Here is a 21,745-nt window from a genome sequence, read left to right as displayed (position 1 = left end):
GTGGCGCATGGGCTTAAGTTGCTCTGCGGCATGTGGGATCTTCCCAGACCAGGGCTCGAACCCATGTCCCCTCCATTGGCAGGCGGATTCTTAACCACTGCGCCACCAGGGAAGCCCCAAAAATATTTATTTTGATGGAGAAAACATATCCAAATCTAAGACAATAGGGCTGATTTTGCAAAAGAAATTAACTCCACAGTTTATTTAGAGAGAGCTTACTGTTGGAATTAAGCTATCTCACTGTAGCTTATGATAAAGAAATCCACCTATAAAAAGGCCAAAAGATGATTTTATGAAGTCTAGATAAAGCAACGCTACCATATAGTTTAACATTTTTCCAGCATGTAGGTCAAAGGAAGGGTCCCTGATTAGCTGTCACAATTATCAAGAACTGATGAGTGAAGACTTTTGATAAACTTTTAAAAATACCTACTAACTCCATTCACTTTCTTTCCTGTAGTTCCTATGTATCTGTCTTCCCATATTAATTTCCCTTGAGAATGTGATGAACAGTTCATGAACTTCAGCCTGTTTGGAAGCTAAATTTCTGATTGTGATTTATGAAATCTCTTTTCTGTTACAACCAATTCCATGTGAGTTTGGGTCCTGCATGACTCTTCCACGGGCTGCATCATTTCTATTAAGACTCCAGACTCTCCTAGATGGAGACCAGTCCCTGACAAAGGTGGCCATAGCCTGGCTTGCACTTGGGGATCCAAATGGAAGTGTCTATTTCAACACCAGTGTTGGTCATAATCTCCACTGTGTTTGTGAGTGGATTCAGAGCCCAATTCCCATTAGAACTGACCACAGGTATTTCTAGTACCATATTTATTTATATAAGTTGTACAAAATGTCTAAAAACATGGAAGTCAGGATAATCATTCTAAAAGACATTCTAAAGCCCCAAGATACAGACTGCATGAACTTGGGCATTGTTCAATTAACTGCGCAGAAGGGCTCTTGAAGGAGATCTAACTCTCTAAGTGTAAACAGCCTTTGTGTCATCATTTAGTCTTTGGTTTAAAGTCAAAAGAAATTTTTTTGCAAGGGCTGTGGGAGGGTGTATTGTATCATTTCTCCTTTAGAATATAAAACTGCAACTACCTAAATATCTATCAGGTTATCTTGAAAAGTATTCTCATTGAATGGAAAAATAATTTGTCTATACTCAGCTTTAGTAGTAAAAATGTGAACCTTGGAGAATGTGAAATACAAAGAGAAATCAAGTTCATTATGTAAACAAAGGGTATTCAAATATGTTTATTTTACTATAGGGAGTGTATCAAAGAAAAAATAATTGAATATCCACTAGATTAAACAACAGTTTAGGGAGGAATGTTTCATAGTTTACCCAAAATAAAATAATGCATCAAGTACATTTTTAGATTTATTTTATTATCTTTACTGAACTATGTTTAACATTTTTCAAATCTTCAGATTGTTAACAGTTTTCAGCAGTAAATATCGTAGTAATGGCACTAAGTACACTGAAATGTGAGATTCCTCTGATGAAAGAATACAAAAGATAGAAACACTTGGAAATGAGAGCAAAATGTCAACTCTAGGTCTGAGATGGAAATTAACATAGTCAAATTCTTTACAAATCTAGTACATGGAGAAATGAGTAATTCATTCCCTATAAATGAATACATAACTTTGAGCTTCACCTTCCTGGGAAGTTTTGAGGGACACAATTTGACCCACAGATCCCTAAAACTCTATACTATGTATTGATACCAGAAGATTCAAACACATAGAAAGTGATCTGAAAATGACTGCCAAAGCAAAGTGCTTTTATTCCTCAATATTTGTGACCTTCGTGGTATACTGTGTATTATAAAAGGGTGTAATCCCTATACAACTGCATAAATGTCATAAAAATGGATTTTATAAATTCAAGATCATAATATGTATTCAAAAATACATATAGCTGTGCTTTAGTAAATGGATCCATCAGTTGATTAAGGGATAATTTTGCCTTTGAGATATATCCAAAGTATATATAAAGGATCCACAAATGTTAACAATTTGTGACCAAAATTCTCAAGGTTTTCATTTGCAAAAAACTGTTGGTTTTCAATTTAAAAATTTTAAGAAAGTTGTGAATATTGTAGGTTTATTATCATTTGGGTTAAGAAAAAGTAGATGGCTTCAGCTTTTTAACAGGAAATTTGTGAACTACTCACAAATGAGAAGTTACACATTTTGGATCATTAGAAAAGATAAATTGCCTATACTTCCCAATTGAGAACAGAATGTGCAGTGTATAAAAAAATAAGATTTTATTCTGAAACCAAAAAAGTATTTCTAGAAAAGCCCTTGGGGATACATCTTCTCATTTCCTTTACACAAGAATGAGTAAGTGGCATACCTGAATGGTATACCCTTATATCAATGTGTGTATTCCATTACCAAAGATGAGAGATTAAACATTTTTAAGGGTGGGGAAAATATACACTTAAAATATTGAAGTGCAATATATTACTATACAGTTTCTAACTTCATTCCAACATAAACAATGTATCAATATAAACTGGATTCAAAAAAGAAACACACAAAGAGATGTCACTGGCATGCAAAATTCATTGTTCCAACGTGAAACACGAGGTCTATATTTTTAATTAATAAAAACTGCACATCTGTTTAATTTGGCTAACAAAGAAAATGCATATTTAAGAAAGATGTTATCATATCCTTCTAATAAAGCAAGTCTATATCAAAGGCACTTCAGCAGAGCACTAACTCCTTAACCTTTTCCAAATCATTTTCATTTATGCTGCTTTTACTACATCTTTCTGTGTAAACCAATAAGAAGCCGCTTCTAATTTTGGATCTTATCACTCCCCCCCCCCCAAAAAAAGTAAATCTAGGTATTATCCAAAACATTTACCTCTTCCATGGATTGCGGAAGAATATAGCAAACTTTTGCCTAGGTCTTAAATTCTTTGGGTTAATACAGAAAGGTAGGAGTGTTATCTGACAGGTTAGATGCTTCAGAAATGGTTACAGGAAAAAACTGGCTGAAGTCTACTGTCTTGGGGAAAAAGCTGTTGTCTTTTGTTGTATATCTATATAATTTGGCTGAAGCTAATGTGGCTAATTTTAGTTCTTTCAACTTGTTTATGTGCCTTGGGTCTCTATGTTGCTTCCAAGTTAATTAGTAGGGCATGAGAAATAAAGCAATTGAGTTTCATTTTTTCCCCAAGGGAAAGGGGAAGCTGCTTCAGACATCTGTCTTTATGGAAATTAAGAAAAATGGGATGAGCTGATTTTAATTAACAAAGAGCTTCATTTTTAGGACATATGAATGATAATTCAAGAGTTGAAAACACATAATTAAAAACAGCTGTTGAATGTGTTCACACTGAATTCTTTGCTATGATGAAAAGAATATGAATATATGACTTCCAAACTTGGAAAAATGTTATATTTATATAACTTAAAGCATTTAAGTGATTTAAGAAAAATCTTTTACTTTTCCCATGAAATTGAAACTTTTTCCCAAACATTTTTTATGAATGTCAACCGGAAAAAAAAATCTGGATATATACCTAGTATCATGAAGGTATTTTTGAGTCTCAGGGAAATGGCATTTCTTTTTCTGCTTGACATTTCAGAAAATATTGAAATATTTACTTCCTTTAGCTCCACATATTTTAATTTTGGGTGTTCATAAGAAACTTTCAATTCATTGATTTTTTTAAATCAAGTTTAATAGTGTTTAAGTGACTGAATTTTTTTTAATAGAAGAAATATCTTAAAACTGATTTTAGCCTACATGTATCAGTGAGTTTTAAACTAAAAATTGGGGAGGGGGAGGAATGTTTGGGTTTTTTTTTTTTAGATTGGTAAAAAGTTTTCCTTGACAGCTAAGCTCACTTCACTTTTGGTGATGAGGAAGGGGGTAAGAAATTTTTAAATAAAAATTCAGTATCAGGGCATTCATTTCTCAGATTTCTAAATAAACTAACACCTTTTTATTCTGTGACGCTGTATCCAAAAACAACCAAAGAGCTGGCATTTCCCTCTCTAACAACCAAGTAGCTTCTTGCCCATCTTATGTGAGTATGGAATTTACTTTTGGGTTGATAACAATACACATGCTGTTTAAAAAAGAAAGAAAATGAGGTTTGGCCTTTGAACTCTAGAATAATATCAATCCAGAATATTAAGTTATTTTCAAGTATAGGCAGTGGAGAACATAATAGTAACATTTCACAAGAATATGAGGCCTGAAGAATACAGTTTCATTTCTAAACATTTCACAGGGGTAGTCATCAAAGCAGAAGCAATATTTTTGGAAGCAACTTTAGGAGTACACTTTTCACTGTTATTCTTCAGAGTCAGGACTCAACTTGCTGACTGAGCAACATTTTTGGATAACTAACATCTTGAAGCTATTTTACATTTTGAACGCTTGGATACTTCAAATTCATCACCCAAAAATAAATGAAAAGAATAGGCCAGAAAAAGCATTCCTTGGTATCTTTCTCTCACTACTTAATTACCATTTTACTACTTACTCTGCTTGAGACATGTCCAGGGACCATGAGATTGCTCAGTCTCAACTTCTGCAGAAGTTCATACGGCAGTTTACAACAACAAGCAAGAATAAACAGCACGAGACAGCAGAGACACAACCACTCTTGGTGTTAATTGATGGGAATCAGTGGGCGTTCCTCTCGCTTCTTCCAGATGTTAGTCTTGCTATCTTTTTTGACTAGTGGTGGTCTTCCCCTTTTTTTAGTGGGGGATATATTGGCTTCAAAATCTTCAACGGTGCTTTTTCTTCCTGGGGACTCTTCCCCAGGGTGCTCCATGATAGCTCCACTCCCTCCATCTAGAAAGTGCCTTAAAGCTGGGTCCTCGGGGGAGCAGACGGTGGTTCCACTCTCACTACTGCTCAGGTCTAAATCTTCTAAGTAAAGGATCTTAGGCTGATGCATACTTTTGATGAACGTTTTTTCCCTCTCCAGTTTTCTACTTGAGTGGTGCTCATTCATGTCCACCCCAGAGTCCAGACTCGTGTCGTTGCTCTGGGCTCTCTTGCCCTTTTTCAGGTCTATGAAGGAGTGCCTCACTTGTGCGACTGGCTTTCCATCAAGAGACACAAACCAGGCTCTGGGATGGGGGGAGGGCTTTCCTTTGGACAGTTCTAGGAGGGTCTGTTCTGAAATTCCTTGAAGCTCTGATGAAAAGGGAGTCATTACAACAGCTTCATTTAGTGTTCCAGGAACAGAAACAGATTCTAGTAGGCTGTTTGAATACCGGCTCCAATCTGAAGTTTGGGATGGCAAGCTCTGTTGACCTTCGAGTGGGATATTCTCTTCCCTGGCATCTGGAGGCTGTACATGAGAATGTATTGGCATTTTGGGCAATGTCTGCGTAAAGTTCTCTCTATTTACTGGTTCCATCAATTGGCCATAGACTAACTGTCCCTTTCTTGGCAAAGTAGCTGACTTAGCAGTATGTAACTGCTCTGGAGTGGAGAAGAGGTCAGATGTTTGAAGGATGGCAATGGGCTGGCTGTAGATGTGCATAAGCTGTTCTGGAATGTGAGAATGCCCATACACATCTTCATTACCTGTGAGATACCTCTTTTCCTCTTGAGCATCACCTAGAGATGAAGATATATTGTTGTTAATATGTTTAGGTTGTTTGGACCCTACATTGGGCTCCAAAGACTGAGCTGGGTTTCTTGAGTAATGATTTTGATTGACTGACAGAAATGAAACATCTTCATTGTAGATTTTTAAACTGTCCCGAGTTTTTACCATGGAAACTCTTTCTTCTGCTTCTACCTTTGATGGTTCCTTTTTCTGAGGGTTGTACGAGGAGCTTTTGGCACTGAATAACTGTGACTTGTCCTCGGTTTTTAATGCAACTTTGACTGAACTGATGTGATTTATGTGAGTTGTTGAAGTTGTCTGGTCTCTCTTGAGGACCTCAAGTTTAGTGATATTTCTTTCTCTTTTCTGCGGAGTACCACACTTATCCCTAGAGTAGAAGAGAAGGCAAAAAAATGTTTAAAACTTATCTAGAAGGTTTCATTTAAAAAAATCATCTCATAATATGTTTATTATATATGCAATGCTACTCTAAGAATATATCCATTTTTATTTTAATCCACATATTTTAAAGATCAAACCATTGATTTCTACAAACATTGTAATACACAGAACTGACATGATACTATAATCTGATAGTTTCTGTGTTCATACACATTAATATTGTTCTTACCTGCAATAACAAAGAAGTACAGCAAAAAATCCAATGACAATGACTATTGTTCCTCCTAATATGGCTGAAAGAAACACTGTGTGGTAGGCAGTTATGTCCTTTGAATCTCCATTTATACCTGACCCTAAATGGTTCAAAATAAACAAATAAAGAGAAAATATATTATTTTAGGTCAAATTTTCAACTATGTCCTATCCTGGGCAAGGCAGATTAAATATGTGTATACACAGTTGTATTTATTTGCTCCCCTCCCATGGCAGGCTTCCCTGTGGGTGGAGATTACTTTCCCTACCCCCTTTGGGCTTAATCAGTTGACTTGCTCTGCCCAGTGAAATGTGAGCGTCTTAAATGAGGCTGCCTGAATGGCCTGTCCTCTTGCTAAGGCCCTCTATTATGTGAATAGTATATCCCAAAGTTTTGCTATTCCTTCAGCCTAGGTTCTGGAACGAGAAAAAATGTTGAACTGAACCAAGCCAAGCCCAACGGTCATGAAGTGAAAGCAACAAACAAGTGTTTGCTATCGTTAGCTGCTGAGATAATAGGTTTATTTGTTACTGATGGCTGAGTATTGCAGAAAGTGGCGGCAAGATGCTAAAGTGCTGCTATAACGAAACCTAAAATGTGTGACACTGGCTTCCAAGCCAGGCAGTGAGGAAACTGTTGCAGGAGGCAGTAAAAATGGTGGCCCAAGCCACGTGGTAGCAAAATATTTGCTGGAATAAACTGGGAGAAAATATTTCTAACGAGAGCTTTGTGCAAAGAGGTTTTGAGATAGCATGTAGTGAGTGTTGACTGTGATTAGCTGCATTCGATTAAAAAAGAAATTTTAAAGATAAATTCAAAAAGAATTTGCCAAAGTAAGCAGGGATGAAAGGACCAAAGAGAATGCAAAAATTGGGGGACCTGAAGAATTAAAAGTTGCGACTTTTAATTGCAGGCTGAACTCCAGAACAAGATGACGCTATGATCCCAGCAAGCTAAGCCCAGCAGCGGCACAGGTGAGCCATTATTCTTCTTCACGAGAGCACATATATACAATGCTGTTGTAATTAGCTTAACTGCAGTAAAAGCAGACTAAGCATCGGGATGATCAGTGCAGGCTATGAATATTCTGCATGAAAATAAATGCAACTTATCTTGAGGTAATGTTTCAACGTCACTAAGACCTAATTTTGCTCAAAAATGTACATTAAAAACAACTCTACTGATCAGTATCAACTGGATTTTAATATGTATTCAAGGTGATGAGACGCCCGATTTTCTGGTCATCTTGACCATGAGAAGATGTCCAGCGTGAAGCTTTCAGCTTCACCAAGGACACTGGAAAGACTAAGGATCATGAGGCCTTTAGATCCTTTAACTTTTGCATCATCTAAGTTGATTAAAGTAATAGTAATATTAAAGGATTTGGAGAAGCAGTGTTGTGGTTATGCATTCAGACTTTAGAGCCAGAGTGCCTGAACTGGAATCCTGGCCTCACCCTTTCTTCCTGTGAGGTATTGGGCAGGCTTCATTTACTTGTGTCTCAGTCCATAACTGTCATACCTCACCCATGTGGGCTGTTATGAGGATTAAATGGGTTAATACGTGTAATTATTTAGAGCAGTGCTTAGCACATGATAAGCACTCAGTAAGTGTTAGCTATATTATACCACTGTTGTTAAATGAAACGTCAAGTTTATAGAAGAACAGGCACTTCAGTACTGACCACGCTTTCCTATATGGTAACTGATAATAAAATGTTTATCATATTGAATAGGCAACCAAGCACAGCATCGCACAATATGAAATTTCTTCAAACGAAAAAGAGATAAGAGTAACAATTCTACCTACAGATTCTTATTCAGGATCCAGAACTGCAACAGAGTAAAGTTCAGCTATTAACTTGGTGAAATTCAACTTCTTCTCCAAAAGAATATTGAATATATATTTCCACAATAGAGTAATGCTAACAATTTTCACTCCACAGAATTCCAACAGAACTCACTTTTGGAATTAAGAGGATGACATTGTTCCATTTGGGCCAAATCTTATATGTATGACAGTAGCAAAAAAGCATACATCTGCATGTGTGTGTGGGCGCACATGGGTGTATATGCACATGCCCAAAAGGGGTTAGAAAGGTAGAAAATTACAATATATTTTCATTCAAATATACTTGAAAATGCATATTGAAAAAAAGTAATGGTACTTGTTTAACAAATTCTATACTCAGCCACCTACTTACCTATAGCAATCTGTGAAAAACCAATTGATTTTAATTTCTTGCACTTAAACAGATTTCTAGAATTCCTTGAAAAAATATTAAGATTTACTTTAAAAACAGATTTAGTATATTATTAACCAAATTATAACTAAAGTAGCTCTAGCGCGCCAGACACTAACTAGCCCATCACAGGACCAATTTTGAGTTTACGGTAACACTCGCATCCTAAAGTGTTTAGGGACATTAGTGATCCTCATATCCAACTCCCGCAATTTAGAAAAAAGAAAACTAATACTCAGATGGGTAAGTACCTATTTCAAGCTCACCCTGTTAATTACTGTCAAAGCCAGAACTACAGTTAAGTTATCAAGTTATCCATATTTCTCGTATGGATTTTTCAAAACCATCACTAGAAGGTATCTAATTCAAACTGAACGGGAATCCCACACTTCTATGTTAGTACTCTGATTCACACAAAATCGTTCCTGACATGTAAGCTAAAACAAAACTTCCACCTATTTTAGAAAATTATTTCAGCTTTTATAATTCATAGTCATCTTGTATAAATTGGTTGCTCCAGGTATATTTTCAGTGGAAAGCACACTTCTCTATAAAACTCAAGTGCCATTTTTAGGTCATTTTTATTAGAAATGAAATAACTTGGATTTAGTTGAATTATTAAATATTAATTGTTCTTTTTCATCTTTTTCCTCATTTTATTGTTGCAAATCTAGAATGGGATATGGTCAGATAGCTGGCAAGACTGCATGATATTTTGCACCATGAGAAACAAAAGTAATCACCCTCTGGTTTCTGAATAAATCTCATAAGCACTAAGTTCAAACAAAAACAGAACATCCTCTTGATCGTAATGGTTAATATTAATAGCTCATATTTCTTCTATTGAAATACTAAATTTTAGCTTCATTGAAAAAAAGTCTTGTTACCTTGCATGGTTTAAAATTCAAAGGTTGTCAAATGTAAAATGAAAATATCAAACTATTTTTTAAATTGCAGAAAAAACTCAAAGCCTTCAAATTATTAATAGGCAGCCATAACAAAGTTAGCAGATAAATTGCTAAAGAGAAATGTATGTAAAATGTCATCCACATCCTGGATCAGGGTGTGCACTGGGACTATTCCTGAACAGCATGAAAGAGCCAGGTTGCAGCTGCCTTTCAGCTGGGAACCAAGACACTAGATAAACCAAAAGAATTATCTCTGACACATGGTTAAAGATGAAGGAGTGACATATGCATTCAGCCTTCACACTTTCCCTAAACTTTACTAAAATGACACTGAAAGCTTTGTTTTGCTTTTTTTATATTTGTTATTTTATTTTTTTCATCTTGATTGGAGTACACTTGCTTTACAATGCTGTGTTAGTTTCTGCTGTATAACAAAGTGAATCAGCCATATGCATACATATATCCCCATATCCCCTCCCTCTTGCACCTCCCACCCACCCTCCCTATCCCACCCCTCTACATGGTCACAAAGCACCGAGCTGATCTCCCTGTGCTATGCAGCTGCTTCCCACTAGCTATCTATTTTACGTTTGGTAGTGTATATATGTCCATGTCACTCTCTCACTTCCTCCCAGTTTACCCTTCCCCCTCCCTGTGTCCTCAAGTCCATTCTCTACGTCTGCGTCTTTATTCCTGTCCTGCCCCTCGGTTCTTCAGAACTTTTTTTTTTTTTAATTCCATATATGTGTGTTAGCATACGGTATTTGTTTTTCTCTTTCTGACTTACTTCACTCTGTATGACAGACTCTAGGTCCATCCACCTTGCTACAAATAACTCAATTTCGTTTCTTTTTATGGCTGAGTAATATTCCATTGTATATATGTGCAACATCTTCTTTATCCATTTGTCTGTCGATGGACACTTAGGATGCTTCCATGTCCTGGCTACTGTAAATAGTGCTGCAATGAACATTTTGGTACATGACTCTTTTTGAATTATGGTTTTCTCAGGGTATATGCCCAGTAGTGGGATTGCTGGGTCATATGGTAGGTCTATTTTTAGTTTTTTAAGGAACCTCCATACTGTTCTCCAGAGTGGCTGTATCAATTTACATTCCCACCAATAGTGCAGGAGGGTTCCCTTTTCTCCACACCCTCTCCAGCATTTACTGTTTGTAGATTTTTTGATGATGTTTTGTTTTTATAAACAGACAAAAACCCATAGGTTAAAGCAGACTGAGATAAGAGACAAGAGCAACAAGATGCTGACTGCTGGAAAGTTGACTTAGCAGAGCTGGCAGCAGGGAAAGCCAAGAACTTATACCAGAGAACACCCAGATGCCCTAGAAGGTGGTAGCAGGTCCATGATGCAACCAGTCTACACTAAAGTAGGTTAGAGTATTTCTTTTTTTAAGATGACTTAATGGATGAAACATGCAATGTTTGAGTATTTTGAGATAGAAATCCTACATCTTGAGTTGTGTTTAAGTACAAAGTAAATAGATAATTTGATACCATGTTAAATCTAGGAAAAATGAAGTACTTATTTCTCCTAGAATATGAATAGGCCATTCCTAGCAGACAGCTCTCGGTTTTTGTCCACCTTCTGTTCATATGTCAGGCCAATCTCCATTTGAGCTATCACTTGTCTTATCTCGGAAACAGTCTGGGGACACTATTATTCAACAGCCCCTCCTCCTCCCCACCACAGCCCCACCAAGGAGAATGCTCACGACCTAAGTCTGGGCCCATCTAAATTCCACATCCCTAGAAAGATCAGGAACAGTGTGAGGAAAGGACTGCAAAGGGTTAGTATCAGCTGTTATGAAGCAGCAGTCTTCCAAAGACAGTCAAGTAGGTCTGCTAACTGGGCCCTCCAGGATTCCTGCCTTTTACGATCTGCTTCTTCAGCTTTCCCTAGGATCCTGCAAACTCCCTATATCCTAACACATTTTTTTAATTATCTAAAATCTATTCCTATTTTTTGCAACTAAAAACTCTAACTGATCTGGGTAGAATTTATTCATAAAAAGTAAACTAAGGAAATTCTTGATTTGAATACACTTCATACTTCAGATTCATCAGATATTACAGCTATGAAGGACCTTAGAGTTCATAGAATTTAATCTTTCCTGATACACATGGAAAAAATAAAATAAAGCTCAGAGCAAGAGACTAACAGCTTTTTCCAGTGTCATACAGTAAGTGGTAATGCTTAGAATAAAATGGGAATCTCCTAATATCAATTTCAGCATGACTATTTGGACTTTTTAAAATTTACTCTTTGTTTCATTTTTACCATACCTCTAGTTCCTGGAAGTGGAGCTGCTATCCAGTAGCCCAAATGAGGTGCCTCGTATGTCCAAATTAAATGATTGTTATATTCCTTGACCATTCCCCGGCCATGATTTATCCAAGCACCTAAAAAGGAAGGCAAGTAAAAAATACTAATCGATTAGTTTATATATCTTTAATGCTGATAGGAGTTTGCTGATAGTCATGTATAGAATACTTTGCAGGACTTTTTCAAAGATTATGAAAACTGTGGCAATATATTATCATGGGATAATATATATATTACATCATAATACAGTACATATTATAATATATTAAATAGAATAATTTGATTTGTTATGACTAAAGGAAATAAAATCAATACTAATAAACTAAGGATATAGATCTATTTAGGGAAATCATGACTCCAAATAATGTCTACATTGTGCATATTGAGACATGTCTTAATAAAAATGTGAGTAATTAAATCCAAATTTATCAACAGGTGGTTGTTACCTATTCTGGGATTCTGATTAAACACTTATAGTCTATATTTTATGGCCTTATTATTTATTAAATACTGTTTTGTTCTAGTACTGCTGGCATAGCTCTTTTAGAACTCAATTTTTAAAAACTTTTTTAAAAATGCTATTCGGATTCAATTAAATATTATCCACAGAAAAAAGCATTCAGTAAAGCCAGTATCTTTTATGAAGTCCAGCATAACAAAGCTATTTATAAGTTTGGTGTATAGTTGTATTTGGTTTATTGATTCCTTGTAATGATGTATATCTATAACATGTAAAACTGTTTTTAATAAGGTAGACAAACTTGAAATTATCAGAATAAGTCAACCTACTGCTTTTTAAATAGTCACATTAAAACTAAGCATTACATATGTGACAAATCAATTCAAAAATTCTGCTACTGGAAGGTACATTAGAGACAAAGGCCTTTTTCAGGAGAAACAATCAGAGAGCAGAACTCAAAGCAGATATTCTTCTTTAAAGTGTCTTAAAACAATTCTCTCATTCAACAAATTAGGAAATTGAGGCCAGAATAAATTAAGTGATTTGTTCAAAATCACACTGCTGGTAAATGGACCAGAATCCAGGTCTTAGAGCTCTTAATCCAGTGTTTAAGACCAGAATCCAGGTCTTAGAGGTCTTAATCCAGTGTTTAACAGTAGTATACCACTGTGACATTGTGATTTATAATAAGAAATATATATGTGGTCTTAATCCCCAGTCCTGGCACAGTGCTCCTAAAACCTCGGAATTTCCTATGTGATAAGGTCCAAAAAGGTGGAGAGTGTCTTTTGTTGTTCATAACAAGCCGCTTTCAATGACACCTGAGTTTATGTTAATGAGGTGAATTTTGGAAAGTCCCTGTGGATAGGAGCCTGGTTGCCAGGGGAGCCAACCACGTGATCAGAGGGTTGGACCTTTCATCCCCAGCCCCACGCACCCCTGTAGAGAAGGAAGAGGGGCTGGAGCTCAAACTCAATCACCAGTGTTCAGTGATTTAATCAAGCATGCCTACATAATAAGGCCTCCATAAAAATCCCTGAACTCCAGGGTTTAGAGAGCAGAGTTGGTGAACACGTGGAGGTGCTGGGAGGGTGAAGCACCCAGAGGAGAGAGCACTGAAGCTCCAGGCCCTTTCTCCCGTACCTTGCCCTATGCGTCTCCTCCATCTGGCTATTACCAAGTTGTACCCTTCTATAACAAACTGATAATCTAGTTAGTAAACTGTCTTCCTGTGAGCTGTTCTAGCAAGTTATCAAACTCGAGGAGAGGGTCATGGGAACCTCCAATTTATAGCCAGCTGGGCAGAAGCATGGGTGACAAGCTGGACTTGCAACTGGCCTCTTGAGTTGGGGGCTGTAGGACCGAGCCCTTAACCTGTAGGATCTGACACTAACTCCAGGTAGAGAGTGTCTAAATTGAATGAAATTTTAGGACACTTAGCTCGTGTTAGAGTCCTGCTTGGCACAGGAAAAACACCCTCACATTTGGTGACCAGAAGTGAAGTTTTGAGTGTAGAATAGAGTTGAGAGAAGAAGAGTTTGTCCCTTACAACTACCATTGTTATTTATATAGTTTCCAGTCTTTCTTAAACAATAATATATCCATGTTTTTATCTTCTATAGTGAACATGTGTGTGTTTGTGCCTCACTACCTACCCTTCCAGTTACAGTGAAACCTCATTCCAATCTCCTTTGAGGATCTACTGCTCCCTATTCTCAGTCCACATCATTAGTTTAGGGCTCCAATCCCAGTTCCAACACATGACTTAAGCCTAAATAAATTTGTGCAATCTATTTGCAGGCCACACAGATTGGTTCCAAGAAGGGCATGCAAACCCCATTCTACAAATGCAGTGAATCCAAGGGCTTATGTAATAGCTACTAGGAAAAGAATTTCTCTTTCCGTTGGACTTTAACCTGGGTAGTATCAAGTGAGAGCACCTACAGCCTTCTTGACACTCAGAAGGGAAATCCTATTCCAGAAAGTTATTAACACAGGAAACAGATGAGAGAGAAATTAAGCCCTGCAAAACTGTCTAGGCTGTGTATCATGACTTAACCCAAGGCAGTTCTACCCCTGGACCCAGTTTTGGGCTGATCATCTTTTCTTGTTTTTTTTTTTTTTTTTTTGGTAAAGATTTCCACCTTATTTACATGGAAACACAAGAAAACCAAGAGAAGCAGAAGGGAAAAAAAGTGCATCCAGCTGTTATTTAGGAGGCTAAACTCAGGAAACAAAATTGGTACGAAAGATTTTTTTTTGGAAAATAATCTCTCTTTCTACCCTCTCTCTCTCTATATATAATACACATACATATATATACACACATACATCTAAAACACAGTGTTATTTATTTTCATGAAATTAGCATACATTTATCAATTGCTTTAGCCAAGCTTTTAGATATAACTTCATACTGCCTATCAAAACAAGAACAAACCCATAAGAGCAGAAATAATTTTAAAAATTTTATTTCTGCTCAAAACATAAAAACATGGGAATGTGAGTAAATAATGCTATCTTAAAATGTAATAGTGATATCCTTTTCCCCGCAATTGTATTATATTAATCAAAGTAGGGCCACTTTTGGTCATTAACAAAGTGCTTAAAATTATAATATTACTGATTTAGTACTCTACTAAAGATAAAACATTCAAATATAAATATTTTAATGTTTTAAATAAGGTATATTAAAATTTAATATTGTATATAAAATATAGAAATTTTATTTGTCAATTATACCTTAATAAAGCTGAAAATTTTTAATAAAAATATAGAAACATATTTGTAAAATATTCAAATATTCAAAATATTCAGAACCTTTTCACCTAGCTCACATACCTGTGTTCATATCAAATGTCCAGGCAGGTATGTTATCCCCTGCACTTATACCTTTTGTACGTAGAAGTGGGAGAGAAATTTGAATAGAGCCATCCACCTTTAATTCTTTTCCTCCAGAATATATTTTCACACATATTGCAGCAAGAGGAGTCAGTTCATTGCCTTCAAAACCTAAAAACAGAAGACAGTTCATTAAAATCATATGTAAAACACAAACTGTAGTTGTGTATTAACAACAGACTAACATGGGCCTAAAATATCTAGCTCCTCTATTTCACCCAGGGTTATCCATTTTAATATCAAATAGATACTGGATTCTATTTAAGGATTTTTAAACTAAAAAATATATCATAAATAAATGCTATACTTATGTAATATTGACAAATCAGTATGAGCCTAAAGATCGAATTCTCTCTGAGTCCTCTGATTTAAGGTCACTGGAATCTAATTCAATGTGTTTAAAAACCTACAAAACCAACAGGAAGGCTGCCTCTCTGAGGAGGAGACATTTGAGCAGTGGCCAAATGAGAAGGTGCCATCCATGCAGAGACCTCAGAGAAGAGCTTTCCAGGCATAAGAAACCAGTGCAAAGCTCCCAAATCAGAAGTGATCTTGGCACGTGTAAGAAAGAAAGAAGACTGGAGGTCAGAGAGAGGTGGAAATAGCATAGGGCCTTGGAGGCCATGGAAAGGAATCCTTATTATCGCTGCCACCGAATCTGGTATATATCTTCAGTTATCAGACAGGGCAACCACTGGCTTATTGGAAATTTTCTGTTAAATATAAGAGAATTAACCTTTGTAAACTTCCTGAAACTCTAACCATAAGGTAAGCAAAGTAATGCCATACATATTCTGTAGACTAGTTGCACTGGTCAGTAATGTACTGTGAAAAGTACTATGTAATCTGTAAGTAATTATAATCTCTTATATCAAACTATTTATAAAGCTAGCTGGCTTTCTTAACTCCACCCCTCAGTTCTATACAGTCGGTGGCTTCACATAGTGAATGCAGCTGAAACTGATGAAATCAGCATCCCACCATTTGGGATAAGGCCAACTCAAAGAAGAAGGAAAAAAGAGTCTGAAAGACAATGAGGAGGAAACTTTCACAAAGAATTTTCATACTTGTAGAACTCTAGAACTGTACAATCCAGTAGAGTAGCCAGGAGCAGCATGCAGCAATTTGAATTTAAATGAAATGAGCAATATAGTTCCTCAGTGCACTGGTTATGTGTCAAGAGCTCAACAGCCACATGTGGCTTAGCAGCTACCAGACTGGGCAGAGCAGAACATTCCCATTTGTCAGCACAGCTCTAGAACTTTGAAAATGTTAGCAGCATTCTCAGGACAATTGAAATGTTTAATGAATAATCTCAAAAGCAGGTAGTAGAAGAATGCTGAAGGGCAGAGCACATTATGACTCCTTCCCACTGAATCTAATGAGTGTTGTTCATAAAAACCCTCCAATGCAACATGAGCTTCATTTGCAATAGTGTGTATATTGGTACCATTCTTGTGATGCTTTTATTTTGAGCATCCTATAACTTACAACTGGAAAACTTTGGCAGGTATCTTAGATTGGCTTCCTCAAGAAGCAAACCCTGAAATAACAATATGGAGGAAGCACCCACCACTGAGGGAATGGAGGAGTAACACAGAAGAAGGAAGCCAACACAGGATGTGTTAATGAGCAGGTGTGTATGCGTTATGTGCTCTTTGTCTGTCATTGGTTGAGACCTTGCCCCTTGTGAGGGCCAAGTCTGCATCCTGGACCAGGGAATGCCCTTAAGCAGAGATTTGTGCAGTAGGAAACATAGGCTTGTAACAGAAGACAGGGTCATCTGGCTGGGGCATCAATAGCATCAGCTACAGCAGGTTAGAAAAAAAAAAAAAAAGCCTATCTATCTAACCATAACATCTATATGCTTATTACTCTAATTTCTGACTACTCCCCAAATGACATGGACCAAAAATTTGACTCAAGGGAAACCATAAAAATTACATATTATCTGAGCTGATTTTAAAAACAGTGGAATAAATAGAAGTTTAAAAAAAATAATTGCCAGGGGACGTTCAAGATGGCAGAGGAGTTACGACATGGAGATCACCTTCCTCCCCACAAATACATCAAAAATACATCTACATGTGGAACAACTCCTACAGAACACCTACTGAATGCTGGCAGAAGACCTCAGACTTCCCAAAAGGCAAGAAACTGCCCACGTACCTGGCCGTGTGGCTGACAGGGTCTTGGTGCTCTGGCCGGGTGTCAGGCCTGAGCCTCTGAGGTGGGAGAGCTGAGCTCAGGACATTGGTCCACCAGAGACCTCCCAGACCGGCCCCACATATCAATCGGCAAGCGCTCTCCCAGAGATCTCCGTCTTAATGCTAAGACCCAGCTCCACTCAACGACCAGCAAGCTCCAGTGCTGGACTCCCCATGCCAAACAACTAGCCAGACAGGAACACAACCCCACCCATTAGCAGAGATGCCACCTAAAATCATAATAAGTTCACAGACACCCCAAAACACACCACCGGACGCAGTCCTGCCCCCCAGAAAGACAAGATCCAGCTTCATCCACCAGAACACAGGCACCAGTCCCCTCCACCATGAAGCCTACACAACCCACTGAACCAACCTTACCCATGGGGGGCAGACACTAAAAACAATGGGAACTACGAACCTGCAGCCTGTGAAAAGGAGACCCCAAACACAGTTAGTTAAGCAAAATGAGAAGACACAGAAATACACAGCAGATGAAGGAGCAAGGTAAAAACCCACCAGACCAAACAAATTATGAGGAAATAGGCAGTCTACCTGAAAAAGAATTCAGAGTAAAGATGATCCAAAATCTTGGAAGTAGAATGGAGAAAATACAAGAAATGTTTAACAGGGACCTAGAAGAACTAAAGAGCAAACAAACAATGATGAACAATACAATAAATGAAATTTAAAATTCTCTAGAAGGAATCAATAGCAGAATAACTGAGGCAGAGGAATGGATAAGTGACCTGGAAGATAAAATAGTGGAAATAATTACCACAGAGCAGAATAAAGAAAAAAGAATGAAAAGAATTGAGGACAGTCTCACAGACCTCTGGGACAACATTAAATGCACCAATATTCGAATTATAGGGGCCCCAGAAGAAGAAGAGAAAAAGAAAGGGACTGAGAAAATATTTGAAGAGATTACAGTTGAAAACGTCCCTAATATAGGAAAGGAAATAGTCAATCAAGTCCAGGAAGCACAGAGTCTCATACAGAACAAATCCAAGGAGGAATGAGCCAAGAGACATATTAATCAAACTATCAAAAAATTAATACAAAGAAAAAATATTAAAAGCAGCAAGGGAAAAACAACAAATAACATACAAGGGAATCCCCATAAGGTTAACAGCTGATCTTTCAGCAGAAACTCTGCAAGCCAGAAGGGAGTGGCAGGACATATTTAAAGTGATGAAAGGGAAAAACCTACAACCAAATTTACTCTACCCAGCAAGGATCTCATTCAGATTCGATGGAGAAATTAAAACCTTTACACACAAGAAAAAGCTAAGAGGATTCAGCACCAACAAACCAGCTTTACAACAAATGCTAAAGGAACTTCTCTAGGAGGAAACACAAGAGAAGGAAAAGACCTACAATAACAAACCTAAAACAATTAAGAAAATGGTAATAGGAACATACATATCAATAATTACCTTAAATGTAAATGGATTAAATGCTCCAACCAAAAGACATAGACTGGCTGAATGGATACAAAAACAAGACCTGTATATATGCTGTCTACAAGAGACCCACTTCAGACCTAGGGACACATACACTGAAAGTGAGGGGATGGAAAAAGATATTCCATGCAAATGGAAATCAAAAGAAAGCTGGAGTAGCAATTCTCATATCAGACAAAATAGACTTTAAAACAAAGACTATTACATGAGACAAAGAAGGACACTACATAATGATCAAGGGATCAATCCAAGAAGAAGATATAACAATTGTAAATATTTATGTACCCAACATAGGAGCACCTCAATACATAAGACAAATGCTAACAGCCATAAAAGGGGAAATCTACAGTAACACAATCATAGTAGGGGACTTTAACACCCCACTTTCACCAATGGACAGATCATCCAAAATGAAAATAAATAAGGAAACACAAGCTTTAAATGATATATTAAACAAGATGGACTTAATTGATATTTATAGGACATTCCACCCAAAAACAACAGAATACACTTTCTTCTCAAGTGCTCATGGGATATTCTCCAGGGTAGATCATATCTTGGGTCACAAATCAAGCTTTGGTAAATTTAAGAAAATTGAAATCATATCAAGTATCTTTTCCGACCACAACGCTATGAGACTAGATATCAATTACAGGAAAAAATCTGTAAAAAATACAAACATATGGAGGCTAAACAATTCATTACTAAATAACCAAGAGATCACTGAAGAAATTGAAGAGGAAATCAAAAAATACCTAGAAACAAATGACAATGAAAACATGACGACCCAAAACCTATGGGATGGAGCAAAAGCAGTTCTAAGAGGGAAGTTTATAGCAATACAAGCCTACCTCAAGAAACAAGAAAAATCTCAAATAAACAACCTAACCTTACACCTAAAGCAATTAGAGAAAGAAGAACAAAAAAACCCCAGAGTTAGCAGAAGGAAAGAAATCATAAGGATCAGATCAGAAATAAATGAAAAAGAAATGAAGGAAACAATAGCAAAGATCAATAAAACTAAAAGCTGGTTCTTTGAGAAGATAAACAAAATTGATAAACCATTAGCCAGACTCATCAAGGAAAAAAGGGAAAAGACTCAAATCAACAGAATTAGAAATGAAAAGGAGAAGTAACAACTGACACTGCAGAAATACAAAGGATCATGAGAGATTAATGCACGCAACTAATTATATGCCAAAAAAATGGACAACCTGGAAGAAATGGACAAATTCTTAGAAAAGCACAACCTTCCAAGACTGAACCAGAAAGAAATAGAAAATATAAACAGACCAATAACAAGCACTGAAATTGAAACTGTGATTAAAAATCTTCCAACAAACAAAAGCCCAGGACCAGATGGCTTCACAGGCAAATTCTATCAAAGATTATAGAAGAGTTAACACCCGTCCTTCTCAAACTCTTCCAATATATAGCAGAGGGAGGAACACTCCCAAACTCATTCTACGAGGCCACCATCACCCTGATAGCAAAACCAGACAAAGATGTCACAAAAAAAGAAAACTACAGGCCAATATCACTGATAAACATAGATGCAAAAATCCTCTACAAAATACTAGCAAACAGAATCCAACAGCACATTAAAAGGATCATACACTATGATCAAGTGGGGTTTATCCCAGGAATGCAAGGATTCTTCAATATATGCAAATCAATCAATGTGATAAACCATATTAACAAACTGAAGGAGAAAAACCATATGATCATCTCAATAGATGCAGAGAAAGCTTTCAACAAAATTCAACACACATTTATGATAAAAACCCTCCAGAGAGTAGGCACAGAGGGAACTTACCTCAACATAATAAAGGCCATATATGACAAACCCACAGCCAACATCGGTCTCAATGGTGAAAAACTGAAACCATTTCCACTAAGATCAGGAACAAGACAAGGTTGCCCACTCTCACCACTATTATTCAACATAGTTTTGGAAGTTTTAGCCACAGCAATCAGAGAAGAAAAAGAAATGAAAGGAATACAAATCGGAAAGGAAGAAGTAAAACTGTCACTGTTTGCAGATGACATGATACTATACATAGAGAATCCTAAAGATGCTACCAGAAAACTACTAGAGCTAATCAATGAATTTGGTAAAGTAGCAGGATACAAAATTAATGCACAGAAATCTCTTGCATTCCTATACACTAATGATGAAAAATCTGAAAGAGAAATTAAGGAAACACTCCCATTTACCACTGCAACAAAAAGAATAAAATACCTAGGAATAAACCTACCTAAGTAGACAAAAGACCTGTATGCAGAAAACTATAAGACACTCATGAAAGAAATTAAAGATGATACCAACAGATGGAGAGATATACCATGTTCTTGGACTGGAAGAGTCAACATTGTGAAAATGACTATACTATCCAAAGCAGTCTACAGATTCAATGCAATCCCTATCAAACTACCAATGGCATTTTTCACAGAACTAGAACAAAAAATTTCACAATTTGTATGGAAACACAAAAGACCCCGAACAGCCAAAGCAATCTTGAGAAAGAATATCGGAGCTGGAGGATTCAGGCTCCCTGACTTCAGACTACACTACACAGCTACAGTAATCAGGACAGTATGGTACTGGCACAAAAACAGAAATATAGATCAATGGAACAGGATAGAAAGCCCAGAGATAAACCCATGCACATATGGTCACCTTATCTCTGATAAAGGAGGCAAGAATATACAATGGAGAAAAGACAGCCTCTTCAGTAAGTGGTGCTGGGAAAACTGGACAGGTACATGTAAAAGAATGAAATTAGAACACTCCCTAACACCATACACAAAAATAAACTCAAAATGGATTAAAGACCTAAATGTAAGGCCAGACACTCTAAAACTCTTAGAGGAAAACATAGGCAGAACACTCTATGACGTACATCACAGCAAGATCCTTTTTGACCCACCTTCTACAGAAATGGAAATA

The 21,745-nt window shown here is 36.8% G+C and overlaps 1 protein-coding gene across 1 annotated transcript in view; it reads right to left on the bottom strand.

The window, feature by feature from the left end:
• Window positions 1–1,377: 1,377 nt before the first annotated feature.
• Window positions 1,378–21,745, bottom strand: part of FAM171B (family with sequence similarity 171 member B) — a 66,745-nt gene continuing 46,377 nt past the window's right edge. Inside the window, exons 5-8 of the mRNA XM_007190363.2 lie at window positions 15,063–15,233; window positions 11,722–11,838; window positions 6,244–6,367; window positions 1,378–6,000 (exon numbers count right to left, since the gene is read on the bottom strand). Of these exons, the coding sequence (XP_007190425.2) occupies window positions 4,656–6,000; window positions 6,244–6,367; window positions 11,722–11,838; window positions 15,063–15,233 (1,757 nt within the window). The 3' untranslated portion in view covers window positions 1,378–4,655. The remainder of the gene's footprint in view (window positions 6,001–6,243; window positions 6,368–11,721; window positions 11,839–15,062; window positions 15,234–21,745) is intronic.

This window comes from Balaenoptera acutorostrata, chromosome 8, assembly GCF_949987535.1.
Source record: "Balaenoptera acutorostrata chromosome 8, mBalAcu1.1, whole genome shotgun sequence".
Taxonomy (NCBI): Eukaryota; Metazoa; Chordata; class Mammalia; order Artiodactyla; family Balaenopteridae; genus Balaenoptera; species Balaenoptera acutorostrata.
The sequence above is the reverse complement of the archived record's forward strand: the minus strand, read 5'-3'. Positions and strand labels throughout refer to the sequence as shown.